The sequence below is a fragment of the Typopeltis vanoorti genome, chromosome 4, assembly GCF_054136105.1.
Source record: "Typopeltis vanoorti isolate ZY-2024b chromosome 4, IOZ_Tvanoo_1.0, whole genome shotgun sequence".
NCBI lineage: Eukaryota > Metazoa > Arthropoda > Arachnida > Uropygi > Thelyphonidae > Typopeltis > Typopeltis vanoorti.
Genome location: NC_143552.1, coordinates 90,747,269 through 90,762,368, shown reverse-complemented (window position 1 = coordinate 90,762,368; position 15,100 = coordinate 90,747,269). Strand labels below are relative to the sequence as shown.

The window sequence follows — 15,100 nt, the reverse complement described above, 5'->3', positions numbered from 1 at the left end:
GGATGGTATGACTGAGACAAAAATTACTGAAGGGTTTTTACTTAATTAATTATCATTATTATTATCTGACCTCCTTCGAGTCAAAGGACTCATTGTGGGAGGTCTATACACTCTCATGCCAAAAGATCATCGAACTGTACCACGAACCCATTCACAGTTTCTGCACTAACCACACTTTCAGGTAAATGCATTCCACTCACCAATCACTCTTCATGCAGAGCAGCTGCTTGTACAGCTTCCATGGATGAACTCTAGTTCTATCCTTGCCTCCTTCTACTTTATGAAATATTTTCTCCATGTTAACATGATAACAGTTAACATGGAGTAACAGTCCCTTACCAACTTATATGTCTCAATCATGCCCCATCTTCTTCTTCTTCTATTCACAAGGCTCTGTAAATTGCAATCCCTCAATCTCTCCTCATATCTTATTCCATAGACCTGACACCAACTTGGTAAACCTTCTCTGGACCATCTCCAATAGATCCTCAATCTCCTGAAAACCAGGAAATCAAATCAATGCACAGTAGTCCATATGTGGCCTGATCAATGCCTTATACAGGGGAACCATAACCTCTTTGTCTCTGTATGTCAATGTCCTCTTCATTATTGCTATAATCTGTTGGGATGTTTTTACAATTTTGGCAGTGTGACTCCTAAACAAAGTCTCTGTCCACTAATGCTCCCAGATCTCTGATCTCCTCCACTTAATTCAAAATTTCTCTATTAATTGTATACTCGACATCTCAACCTTGCCTACCAAATTTCAAGACCTTGCATTTTGCAACATTTAACTGATATTTCTAATCATTTGCCCACTCACATAGTCTATCAAATCCTCCTGCAAGGTCACAAAAGCAGCTCTACTTTTCATAGCTCTTCCCAATGTTACATCATAGCAAACAGCTGCACATCTCCAGTTAAGCTGGTCCCAATGTCAATAACCTACAGGTTAAACAATAATGGTCCCAAAACAGATCCCTGTGGGCATTCAACTAGTGACCTTCCTCTTTTGGGATACCACGCCTCCATATACAACCTGCTGATACCTATTTGACAGCCAATCAGCTATCCAACTTACTAGTCTGTTATCTAATTCCATCTGTTTCAGTTTAGCTACCAACTTGTCTTGTAGTAGCTAAACTTTCACGCTTTGAAAAATATAAGTACACCAATGTATTGCATTCTCCTTCACTGAGGAGAAGTTTGTCACCTTATTATAATACATAAGCAGATTTCTGAAACATAACCTTCCATAACAAACTCATGCTGACCATCATAAAGAATATTGCTAATATGAACTCGCTTCTGAATCCTAGTCCTCACTAACTTCTCTAATACCTTAACAAAATCCCAGACACACAAACTGGCCTATAATTTGTAGCCTTAGTCTTATCTCCTCCTTTGTGAAGTGGAATAATTTTTCCCACCTTTTATTCCTTTGGGATTCATCCTATCACGACTCATGTTAAATAGTTGCACCAAAGGTGCATTAATTCCATAGGGCATTCCCTCAAGACAAATTCTATTAACCTCAAGTTTATTTAATTCTTCATATATATTTCCTGCTCATTCACCATCAGTCCCTCCTCTGCCATACATTCTACACTCCAGCTTCTCTTGATGTTGCCTTCATGAAGATGAAATACACTGATAAACTGATCATTGAATAATTTAACTATATTCCCTGAACTGGTTACCAGTCTGCCTGTGTCATCAACCAGCATCATCTCCCCATAGTCATTTTTTTTCTACCTGTCACATATTGAAAGAACTCACTAGGATTTTCCTTAGATTGAGTGGCTAATTTCTTCTCATACTCCAATTTTGTTGGTGCTACCAACTTGATCACCTTCCTGGCCTGTTCCTTACTGCAACTGATCATTACCAACATTCATCTTGTGTTGCCTCCACAATGCCTTCTTCCAGATTTCAAGTTTAATCTCTTCATTCATCCATTTTACTGCTACCTTGTTTAGCCTTTTCACCTTAGAAATACACTCAGACACTGCTGCTGTTAAATGGCTGGTGATCAATGTTGATGCAGCATCTATATCTTTTCCACTCAACTCTTCTTTCCACATTATTCCCAGTTGTCTCCTAAGCTTTCCACATTCACCAGCCTTATAGTTCCATGTATATCTTTTCTTTATAGAAGTTTTCATGTGACTGGCTGCAATCGACGTGGTCACTCTCTCCAACCAGGGGCAGATTAGACACTCCATTCATAATTATATCTTCTGATGATATAACCAGATCTAAGACTCTTAACCCTTGTGTGCCCTCCATTACATACTGCCTAAGATTGTTGTCTCTTAAGAACTCAAGAAATTCATGCTCTTTATTCTCTGATGCTATCTATGGGGAAGTGTGGAAAAGTTTGGGCAGTGAAGGCGTGGATATGTTAAGGGATCTGATGAGGAAAATAGTCCAACAGGAAAAGATAACAGAGGAATGGAGGAAAAGTATTCTCGTCCCTATCTACAAAGGAAGAGGAGACGTTCAGGACTGTGGCAACTATAGAGGGGTCAAACTGACGTCACACACATTGAAGATATGGGAAAGAATAATTGAAGGAAGGATACGGCAGGAAACGAAAATTGGTGAGGAGCAGTTTGGATTTATGCCAGGAAGAGGGACAGCGGATGCGATATTTGCGATAAGGTGATTGACGGAGAAATATAGAGAGATGCAAGTGGATCTGCACATGGTGTTTATAGACCTGGAAAAGGCATACGACAGAGTGGCCAAGCAGGAGGTATGGAGGTGCATGAGGAAGAAGGGGGTGTCGGAGAAGTACGTGAGGTTGGTGAAGGAGATGTATGAGGGAACAGAAACTCAGGTCAGGTCTAGTGTCAGCATGACTGAAGGGTTCCCTATTGTCATAGGACTACCAAGGGTCAGCTCTGAGCCCCTACCTCTTTGACCTGGTCGTGGATGTACTAATGGAGGATGTCAAGAAGGAGGCACCATGGAGCATGCTGTTTTCTGACAACATTGCTCTATGCGAATCATCCCGAGAGAAGCTTGAAAATACCCTGGAAGAGTGGAGAAAGGCATTGGAGGAGATAGGCATGAGAATTAACTGGGTGAAGATTGAATATATGTCAACGGAGAGTGATGAGGATATGGCCATACGACTCCAGGGTGAAAGGCTAATTTCAGGTAAGAAATTCAAGTACCTTGGGTCAGTTGTCGAGAGGAATGGTGACTTAAATGAGGAAATACAGCACCGAATAACATGCGGTTGGATGAATTGGAGGAAGATGAGCGGGGTCCTGTGCGACAAGAGAGTGAGTTGTAAGAGGAAAGGAAAGCTGTATAAGATGATGGTGAGGCTGGCGATGCTCCACGGTGCGGAGACGTGGCCTATAACCAAGGCACAGGAGAGGAAGATGGAGGTAGCAGAGATGCGGATGTTGAGATGGATGAGTGGTGTGACAAAGAAGGACAGGATAAGGAATGACTACATCAGAGGGACGGTTAAGGTGGGACCAATTGGCAAGAAGATACAAGAAAGTAGGCTGAGGTGGTTTGGACATGTAGAGAGGAAGAGTGAGGAGTATGTTGGTAAACGAGTGGAGTATATGGAGTTGGAGGGAAGGAGGAAAAGAGGCAGGCCCAAGCTCAGGTGGAGGGATAAGGTGACAGAGGATCTTAGGGAGAAAGGATGGAGTCCGAAGGACGCCCTAGACCGAAGAACTTGGAAGAGGAAGGTTAAAGATCGGTGCGCCGACCCCATTTAACATGGGATAAGGCATAGTGAAAGAAGAAGATTCTCTGATGCTATCTCTTCATTCCTATATATATGGTTGTGGTTGAAATCACTCATAATGATCACTCTTTGCTTACTCACTAAGCTAAGTTGGGCATGCATTTCTTAGTCTCCACCTTCTTCATTCCCTGGCTTGTAGTAACACCCTGCAAAATACATCATTCTATCAACCTTCACTTCACACCATACTGCTTCAAAACCAATTTTTCAAAAAATTGGTTTTGAAGCAGTATGGTTTGCTCCTTGTTTCTCAACCCTGCGCAGACATAATTCTCCAGTTATCATCAACAGCACTGTTCCCCCTCCATTTTGCCTTTCCTATATTCACAAAAAAACATCATATCCCTCCATTTCTATTCCCATCAAGATGTCATTCTCATCCAACTATGTTGCACTTATTCCAACTATTTTCAGGCACATAAACTTAATCAATGTAACAATTTCATCTTCCTTATTTCTGACACTCCTGGTATTTATAAATAAACATAACAATTCATTTTTTGGCATATAGCTATTCCTTCTCATGCTGTCCCCCACCTGTGATTTTTCCTCACCTGCAGGCCTAGTTGGCCAAGTGGTTAGTGTATCCACTCTCCAGCCAAGAAGCTGCAGGTTTGAATCCCACCAGGAACATAGATGTTTGTGATTGTCTTATTAACCGTTTACCATATGTACTGCTGTACCCTGTGTCCTGGTGCAGTATGATCTTTGTGCCATAAAAATCAAAATAACTATATGCTCATCTTTTGTCCCCACATAGTCTCCCAGAATGAAATACCCAATATTCCTGGCCATTCCATTCCATTTCTAGACCATCCACATACATGCATTCATTACCACTTCTAGAATCCACTCTGCCTCCCCCCCCCAACCTCCCTGGCCCACCCTGTTTCCCTGTCCAACTTGCTTTCCTGTTCTCACATTATCTTCTCTATTGACAATCACCTCAGTCTCACCTAGTCCATTCTCCTGCTCATTCACATCATCTCTGGCTTTCACTGATACCTTGTTTGCAAACTCCATTACACTTTACTCCAGAAGTAATCTTCCTAAATGACTCACTCCAAAACCATTCAGATGCAGTCCATCACTCTTATACAGCTCCATTTTTCTCTCAAACTTGTCCCCCATGTTCACAAAATACACTCTTTTCTCTTCACAGATTTCTGTTAACATTCTATTCAAGATCTTTGCTCTCCACCACAACTCATCATTGTCATACCTGGACAACACACAAATTAACCCTCCTAACACGCTGCTATCTTACACTCTCCTTAATAATCTGCTGATATCGAATCTCACATTCTTCCTATGCCCAACCAAATCATTCATCCCAACTACAACCACTAACTCCCTCCCACACTTACTTCTCATATTTAGTGCCTCAATCACCCTGTTCGTTCTACCTCCTGGAAAACATACCTTGTTTATCCTCTCATCCACCACACCTTTTATGACAAAATCTCCAGTGCTATTCTTGAAGCATTCACTACTTCTTTCTCTCTATATATTTTTCTTTTTATTCTTTCACACTCTTCCATTCATATCCACCATATGCCTAATTTCATTCCTCATCTTAATTTCATTCTTCAACTCTTGCATTTCAGCAATCGCTATTGCTGAAATGCAAGAGTTTCTTGCATTTCAGCAAGAAATTGCTGAAATGCAAGAAATTACTGAAATGCTCCCACTATTGCTTTGTTGGTCCAACTTTCTTCCATTTCCACAGTCACAACAGTTCTTGCTTCATCAGTCAGGCACATTTCCGCATCCATAGTTACACCCAGTTTTCCTTTTTTAATTATTTTCATATTCACATTCACATTCTCTAAACTCATGTTCTCATGCTTACTCTTCTAGCTATCATTCTTAGTCTTACATCTATCACTGCCTTTCCCCTTTTTGTATATTATTATTCATTTATGTTTCCTGACTTTTAATCAAATCACTGCAATCCATTCACATATCACACTTTATACAGACCCTCATTCTCTTGCTACACTTGTTTAATCTCTCAACAAACATATCTGTCACATTAGCAAATTCATATATAATAAATTCTAGCAACAAACCATCTTGGTAAAATCCACACCACTCAACATGGCTGCTGTTACTACAGTGCTTGCATGTTGTATGATAACTATTAATTTTTCAGGAAATAACAACGTATACTAAAATATTAATTATATGAACTAATATTTTAGTATACGTTGTATAGGGCAGTCTCATGTACTCAAATTTCTTGAGATTTGAAAAGTTTCTTAGGGGGTGAGGAAGATTCAAGGAATAGCCTCTTATATTTGTATTTGCTATGGTGTAATAGAGACTTTAAAATATTGTGAACACTGCTCTAGAGTATTCAGTGGAACCATAGGTACAAATAAGTCTCATTGTGTAATTTCCCACTTTATTTTTCCCAAATTGTTGCTCTTGGACTCTGGCATTCAAAGTTTTTCATGTTTAGTGCTATAAGTTGTTAATATTATAATTGCTCCTTTCTTTCCCTGATCACCACATACGAACATAGCATCATATAGAGATTATTTAAAAGTATCTCACCTCTTTGATTCTTCTTCATCTCAGTTAGCACCAATTACGTTGCCATGGTATTTCCATAAATTCCATTCTAGCAGATGTGTTTTCACTAATTTAGTTCCCAGACAGCTGGAGCCATGTTGATTTGATTTTAACGGTATGGATGTGAACACAGATTGATAAGAAAATAACTATTTACTGACTTACTGCAATCCAGTGTAACAGTGGGACTAGTATGAGTAATTGTAGCGTGCAACAAAGACTAAAGTCCTAATTAGGCCCCAAAGAGCTATACAATAATAACCACATTACAATAACCAAATCAGACAAAGGAAACACAACTGTGGTGATGGATAGAATAGAATATGAAAGCAAAATGCAAGCACTTCTCCAAGACCAGTCAACATACCAAATTATAGATCAAGATCCTGCCAACTCACAAATTTGCACACAGAATAAGGTGTGCAAATTATTGAACAAAGTCACTTCCTGGCCTAAAGAAACAGTCAACAAACTCAAGCCCTTCCACGTTAAAACACCCAAGATATATGGAGCTCCAAAAATTCACAAACAAGGTACACCTTTACGCCCTATTTTATATGTAGCATAAACAGTCCTAGATATAAACTTGCTAAACATTTAGCCAAACTACTAACCACTTTCACAAACAATTCTCCCTCTTTTGTTAAAAATTCTACCCACCTAAAAAGTATTTTAGAAAACCACACCTTAAAAAGTTCAGACTTAATGGTGAGTTTTGATATCACCTCACTATTCACGAATGTACCATTAACTGAAACCCTTAATTTGCTAAATTCACAATTTCCTCCTGATATATTTCAGTTATTTAAATTCACAATACAGGCAGGTTATTTTACATGGAAAGGGAAAATATACAAACAATTAGATGGGACAGCTATGGGATCTCCCCTTAGCCAATTTCTAAATAGAACATCTGGAAAAGCTAGCTATCAATACAGCCACTCTCAAACCTAGTCTCTGGCTACGCTATGTTGATGATGTGTTCGCTATTTGGCCACATAGCCCAGACACATTGAATACATTTTTAGTGCATCTAAATAGCCAGCACCCAAAAATCCACTTTACAATGGAACTAGAAGCCAACGACTGTCTGCCCTTCCTGGACACACTAATCACACATCTTCCAGAAGATTCCTTATCATTCTCAGTTTATAGAAAACCCATATATACAGGGAGATATTTACACAAACAATCACATCATCACCCTTCTCAACAATATGGCATCATAAAAACACTAACCCATAGAGCTAGAGCAATTTGTTCCAATGACATTGCTCTCGCTGCTGAACTTTCTCATCTACGTCACACCTTCCTGACCAATGGCTATAATCCCCATAAGATAGATAAAATACTAAATTCTCCCTAAAAATCCCCCCACTGTCTAGCACTGAAGACTACAAAAAAACTATCACCATCCCATACATTAATGGCACATCTGAAAAGATATCTAGAGTGCTTAACAAATACCAACTATGCACGTATTTAAACCTTATGTGAAATTGGCAACTCTCATCTGTTAACCTAAGGACAGATTCTCTCCTTTATCACATCCAGGAGTCTATGAAGTGCCCTGTTCATGTAATCGAGCCTACTGTGAACACAAAAAATATATTCAGCACTTTCGCTATGGCAAGTTGGGTCTGGCAGACCATTCTTTGGATACCCCTGCACACAGGATCAATTGAAAAAAACAAAAGCGCTGCACAGAAACTTCTACAAGTTAGAGAGGTTGTTCCTGGAATCAACAGAAGCCTTGAAACATACTCCAAACCTCAACAAGTATGGCTGCATAAATCTACCTAAGATTTGGGAGACAGTCATCCTAAGACCAAATTAATACCTGCTTTTTCTCTCTTTTTTTTTCCTTTTCAACTTAGATGGTGCCTAATTAAGACTTTAGTCTTTGTGTTGCACACTACAATTACTCATACTAGTCCCACTGTTACACCCAATTGCGGTTGTCTCGCTACTGTAACAAACTTTGTTTGTGTGCTCTGAAGATGCTGGATAGAATACCAGCAAAATATTAGCAATTAAGTCAATAAATAGTTATTTTCTTATCAATCTGTGTTTGCACCTATACTGTTAAAATCCAATCAACATGTGCAACGAACACATAAGCCTTTCCACACAGCTGGAGTCATGTTTAAGTTGATAATTCCCTACTTGACATGACACGACATATGATCATGTTATATCATTACTATCTATCTTTTGTTTAAAACGCCAACATAGAATGCATTTCAACCTACTAAGTTCCAAATTGCCAACTTTTTCTCATTCAATCAATATCCAGGTTGATACCTTAAAATTGGGTGCATCAAACCAGAAAGTGGACAAATGTCCCCGTGTCAGTTATCTGCACTCCTTACCAACTATAGTGAAGCCTCTTGTCAGTTATTTAGCTTTGCTCTTAAATTACTCCCAGAATGAATCTTCAATCCTGAATATGACAATATATTCTGATTGACATTTTTATAAACCATACTGAGTAATCAAGGATTTTCATTAAGTAAAGAGGAGTTTAATGTAATCAAAAATTTTTCAATTATACAGCTACTCTGTTGTATGTTCGATGTTTGAAAATATATTTTACTGCTTTATAGTGTTATAGTCGTGTTGTTTCTTTATGTTCTATCTTATATCATTGTCATACTAACTAAGCCTGAAATCTCTAACTTATCTCTCTGGGGCTGCTTCTCTATTCGGAACTCTGACAAAATTTATTTATTTTAGCTGTGCCAGCCAGAGTCCTAGTACAGAAGAATTCTTGTACAAAGAAACTTCCCAGAGTTTAAGTATTACCTAATCTTATTAAAGTATTAAGTGCCTATAGAAACTTCAACATTGCAGTCATGGCCTAAACTTTCTAAAATTTCTTTAATTTTCCCTTATTCACAGGTTCGAACTTTAGTGAGTGGTAATTTCAATCTCATTCTCAGACAAACTCAGACTTACATAGAAAAACATGTTTATTAATTATCAAAATTTCATACAATAAACTTTTACATATCAAGGTATGTCATATCAGAATTCTAATTCATTTGCTGAGCTATAAGGAACACATTAATTGTCAAAATACTCCAATTTTTACATCTATAGATTAAGTAAGCACATATTTATCATGAAACAGTAATTCAGAATTCTAAGTAAAACTTACTAACAAAGGTCAATTCACATTCAACTAAGTGTTGCATACTCTCAGGCTTTCAGACTACTAGTCCAATATAATTAGATTGACACGTTACTGAGCACAAAAGTCACTTAAAAGTTCTCTTTCTTCTCAATCAGAAATCTATTCTTCTCTCTTTGCCCCAATACTAATCATTACAAGAATTAGGAATTTACTGTACTTTACCAGTGTTCTGAGAGGATATCGTGCTTCTTTATGTCCGTCCTTTGTTGTCAGATGTCTTTCTGCTTTATCGAGTCACGTCCACGTGGAGATTACGCTGATCAATGCAAATCGCCATTCCTTGCACCTTGCCGTATATACGCTCGTCTACTGGATCGATATCGTCATCTCGGCCGTCCTTTTTGAGGAACTTATTCCGCTGTTTCGCATCGATAAACTTTTACCGATGGCCCTAGTTGGTGTCTACCGTCAGCTCACGTATAGCATGCCCGACTCCTTCAGCTAGCAACCGGGAAGGAGATTACTTCCGGCACTGTTGATTGGTCAGCGCTCTGCTTGTCCACACGAGAAAACAGGAACAGAAAAAACGGGGGGGGGGGTTTCAAAGCTGAGTGAACTCGCTTTTTATTCTTCTTTTTAGCGCCCTCTTTTCGTAATGGAGGATCTCTCACTGTGCTCTCCTATTCGCCCCTACGTGATTGCATCACACTTCTGCTCCTTGAAGAGCGCTCATTTCGCCAAACGCAAGTTCAGAGCACCTTCCACGAATGCTTCCGTTGTGCTGTGACGTCATCGTAGGCAGTTAGCTAGCAACCTTTGTTTGCATTTAGATTTACATTCTTATACAGTATAATTTAGACAGCAATAATTTTAACAATGTAATTCTATTTTGACATACAATTTTCTCCTCAACTTTGTCCGTCCTTTGACAAAGTAAGATTAACTTTGTCTTCTTTGTCTACACTTTGTTTACGTGTAGACAAAGTGCCGCATACAGTCGTCACTTTGTCTACACGTAATCTAGAACTTTGTGATTGAAGATCGTTAATTAAGTATGAAAGTTGGGTTTAGAAATAAAGGCTAAATAACTAAAAGGCTGATGAAAATTTATCTCGCGATAAATTTTCATCAGTCTTAGAAATTTCCTTTCTGTCTTAGAAATTTTCTTTCTAAGGTAATTGTAACAGGTTTTCTTTTATATTTTTCTTAATTAACCAATAGTGCAAGCATTTCTAGCTCAGAATTTTGTTTCTTGTTAAATCTTGAATGAATGACTTTTTTGTTGAAAGAGTCCCCATTCAAGATCTAACAATAGATGTTTCACAACAGAATATTTATAACTTCTTTTTTTTTTTTTTTTTGAGTTCTTAACGTTGGTAAAGTTCTTTCTTCTGTCTTTAGCTATATTTATAAAGATAATCAGATATTTTCTGCTATGAAATTTCTTTGACATAGTGATTATTTAAGATCTGATGAATTGTTATTATCAATGATTTTCTGATAGATACCACATTGTGTAACATAATTTTTAAAATTATTATGATAATTCTCCCAACTCCTATCCATAACCTCCTATCATACTTTGGTATGTACTGCAAATGGATTAATGATCAGATAATCTGTGAATTGCTAGAGGGACCAAATGAAGCAACAATAAGCATTTCTTATTATCTTTTGATTAAAAGGTATGTGTGGTAAATAATACTATATCTCTAAATATACATAATGAAAAAAAAAATGTAACTAATTTTCCTTTCTGTCAAACAAAACTGCTATTTTAATGAATACTTACACATTAAGATCTATTAATTTTAAAGTGCTATCTCGGCAGTGAAACAGTAATTTTCTCTCTGAAGGATGAAGAAAAAGTTTATTAATTGGAATACCCTGAAAATAAAAACAAAACAAGATTGTCAGGAATTTCTTTGCTTGCAGACAGTTTAAGGCAGTAACAACATGGATATAAAAAAAACTTTGTGAGTTTGATAACTTTCACATTCCAGAATTGTCACTGCATAACTATGGATTGAATCAAATTTTACCATAAAAATTGCTAAGCTGCTTTTTATCAGATCAGTTAAAGTAGATACAGAACAATTATAGTATCTTTCCTGTTTTCATGCTGAATACCTGAAGATTTCAATTACTGTTAAATTTTCAAAGTATTAAATCAACTAAGAAATTTTTTCTGACAAGAACAACAACAACAACAAAAAAGGTTCAAATTACACAACTATCCATGTAGAAATCCTTTCTTTTAGTGTTACACGGTGATCAGCATTCATTTTTGAAATTATGGATTTTTTTTAAAAAATGTTTTTAATATTCTTAATTTTTTTTTTTTACTAGAGGTCATGCCAGTGAGTAGCATGTGATCAAATCATTGTTTCTCTAGCTTATGGTCTGAAATGTAATGCAGCTTGTCTTGTATATTTATGTATGCTCCAGATGATGATCTTGATATGAAGATCAAAACGTCGGGATAATAAAAAGGGTTATTCTAACACGGTTGTAGAATCCATAATTTCAAAAATGAATTCATGTAGAAATGTTTATAGTTATTGTCATAATTCATGATATGGCTGACTCATATGATATAAGAGATATAATATAATATAAGCATTTTGAAGCAAAAAACACCTCAAACATTATCTTTATCATTGTAGTACGTACAGTGTATTAGGCTTATTGCATAGGTCAAATACCTGGACAAACCCAATATTTATTCAACTACTGTGTTAGATTCTGGTGGTAAGGCTTATATGTTGGTTATCCATAATGGTACTTAACACAATGTATGCTATATATTAATTAGAAAAAGATTTTAATACTTTCAATATTTTGGCAAAGTAAATAGATGTCATTATCACAAAGAACAAACTGTGCACACAGGTACTACACAGGATAAGCATCTGGGGGGGGGGTACTATTTAAGTTTAATAATTTCCATAGGTAGGAGGCAACCTTTTTATTATTATTATTATTATTTCGGGCGACTCCAGGAGTCCTTAGACTCATCGAGGGAGGCCCTAAACATCATGTCCACAGAACTATGCGATTACATTCTCACAGTATCTATCATACCTTGCCTTGAACTCGTTCACCATCACAGCACCCACAACAGACTCTGGCAGCTTATTCCACTCATTTACCACTCTAAAAGTAAAGAACCCAGCTCTAACACCCCTGCTAACCACACTCTTGCCCAGCTTCCATAGGTGTCCCCTAGTTCTCCCACCACCAGTCCTGATCTCAAAAATATCCTCTGAATTAATCCTATAGAATCCCTTTAGCAATTTGAATGTCTCAATCATATCTCCCCTCTTCTGCCTATCAACTAGTTTCTGCAACCCACGTATCTTCAATATGTTTTCATATGGTTCATTCCATAGACCTGTTATCATCTTAGTCACTCACCTCTGGATCCTCTCCACCTCCTTCCCATCAAGAAGGAACCGAGGTGACCAAATCTGAGCACAGTAGTCGAGATGAAGTCTTATCAAGGCTCAGTACAGAGGTACAATAACTTGCTTGTCTCTGCTCGTCAAGGTATTTTTCAACAACCAAGTGAGTTGATGAGCTGATTTAGCTACTTTTGCAATGTGCTCCCTAAACTTCATCTCCCTATCCACCAACACTCCCAAGTCCCTGGCCTCATCAATCTCTTGGAGTACAGTTCCACCAATGTGGTATACTGCTGCTAATCTTTTCACCCCAAAATGCATAACCTTACATTTTGTCACATTAAATTGACATCCATTCTCCTTAGCCCAGAACTCCAATCTATCTAAGTCATCCTGCAAGACTTTGACATCTCCTGCATTCACTATTGCCCTACCCAACTTTGCATCATCAGTGAACAAATGAATTGTTCCACTTAGATCCTTCCCTATATCGTTAATGAACAGATTAAACAGCAGTGGTCCAAGAACAGAACCCTGCGGCACACCACTAGTCACAGCCCGTCTTTTGGACTCTACTCCTGAATAAACTACTCTTTGATATCTCTCCATCAACCAACCACCTATCCATCTCACCAACCCTATATCCATTCCCATATGTTGTAGTTTACGGATTAGTATTCCATGTGGTATCCTGTCAAACGCCTTTGCCAGGTCCAGCAGTATCACTGTAAACCCATTTCCCTTATCCAGTTCAGCCATCACCTTGTTATAAAACTTGAGCAAGTTACTGAAGCATGATCTACCCTTCACAAAGCCATGCTGTCCCCTGTACAGTATCTCATTTTCATCAATCCATTTCTGTATTTTTCTCTTGACTACTTTCTCCAAGACCTTGACAATGACTCCTGATATGCTGATCGGTCGGTAATTTGCAACCGTAGTCTTGGATTATCCTTTATGCAGTGAAACTATTTTCCCCTCTTTCCACACCTTTGGGACTAAACCAGACCTGAGACTCAGATTAAACAACATGGTCAAGGGCACTGATAATTCCTTAGCCGCTTCACACAAGACCCGTGCCAGTATACCATCCAATCCTACAGATGTGTTCACATTAAGGTTCTGTAATAGACTAGTCACCTCCACTTCATTCATCACTATTCCTGTATAAACTAATGGTTCCTTCATTTTTTCAATGTCACCACCTGGATGATATGCTTTTGCAAAGTGCGCGCTCAGTAATTCCACTATATCGACTGATTCAGTGACCTCCTTACCATCGTTATTCCTTAAAATCATTTTGCCGTGTACAGTTTTTTTCTTACTTGCAGCATATTGAAAGACTGTTTGGGATTCTTTTTTGCTTGCATAGCTAGTTTCCTTTCATAATCCGCTTTTGCTTTTTTTACCACACTCGTTACCTTTCTGGCCTGCACTTTATACCGTTCGTGTGTCTGCTGGTCATCCCTTTCTTTAAATTCCCTCCACAGTTGTTTCTTTTTTTGCAGCACAAGCTTAATGGTGTTATTCATCCATTTAACTCCTACTTGTTTTACTATGACCCTAGGTATACAATCAGCCATAACCTCCTGTAAATGCTCCTTGACCACTTCCCATGCTCTATCAACGTCCAGCCCTTGCAGTTGTACATGCCATGGCACTGATCCAAGCAATCTCCTAAGCTTGTCATACTTGCCAGCACGGTAATTCCACATATACCCTGTCTTAATCGAAAATTCCACACCTTTAGCCACCTCCCAGGTCAAGACCTTATGATCACTCTCACCAATAGGTGGCAACATGGTCATATTCATTACAGTCAAATTCTCAGATGCTATTACCAGGTCAAGCACTCTCACACCCCTAGTATTTTCAATTACATGCTGTCTCAGATAGTTATCCCTTAATAATTGAATAAAATCCTTTTCCTTCCTCACATGTGTCCTCTCCTCCTTCCAATCAATGTTACCATAGTTGAAATCCCCCATAATAATTACCCTCCTTCCACGCATTTCATCAATTTCCCTATGCATACTATCTCCACCATCTATTCCATCACCTGGTCTATAGCAGCACCCAACTGTATATTTTATTCTGCCAGTCTCAATCTCACACCAAATAGCCTCAAATGAGCTCCTTTCACTATCCTGCGATACAACTTCAATTCTCCTTGGCTGCAGTTCATCAGCTATCATCAATAATACCCCT

General features: G+C 38.1%; 1 protein-coding gene across 8 annotated transcripts in view; it reads right to left on the bottom strand.

The window, feature by feature from the left end:
• LOC150107493 (jouberin-like) overlaps positions 1 to 15,100 on the bottom strand; it is a 422,644-nt gene that overhangs the window by 103,059 nt on the left and 304,485 nt on the right. For all 8 annotated transcript variants that reach the window (XM_090391911.1, XM_090391912.1, XM_090391908.1 and 5 more), the window contains one exon: positions 11,281 to 11,375. In XM_090391911.1, coding sequence (XP_090248037.1) covers positions 11,281 to 11,375 — 95 coding nt within the window. The remainder of the gene's footprint in view (positions 1 to 11,280; positions 11,376 to 15,100) is intronic.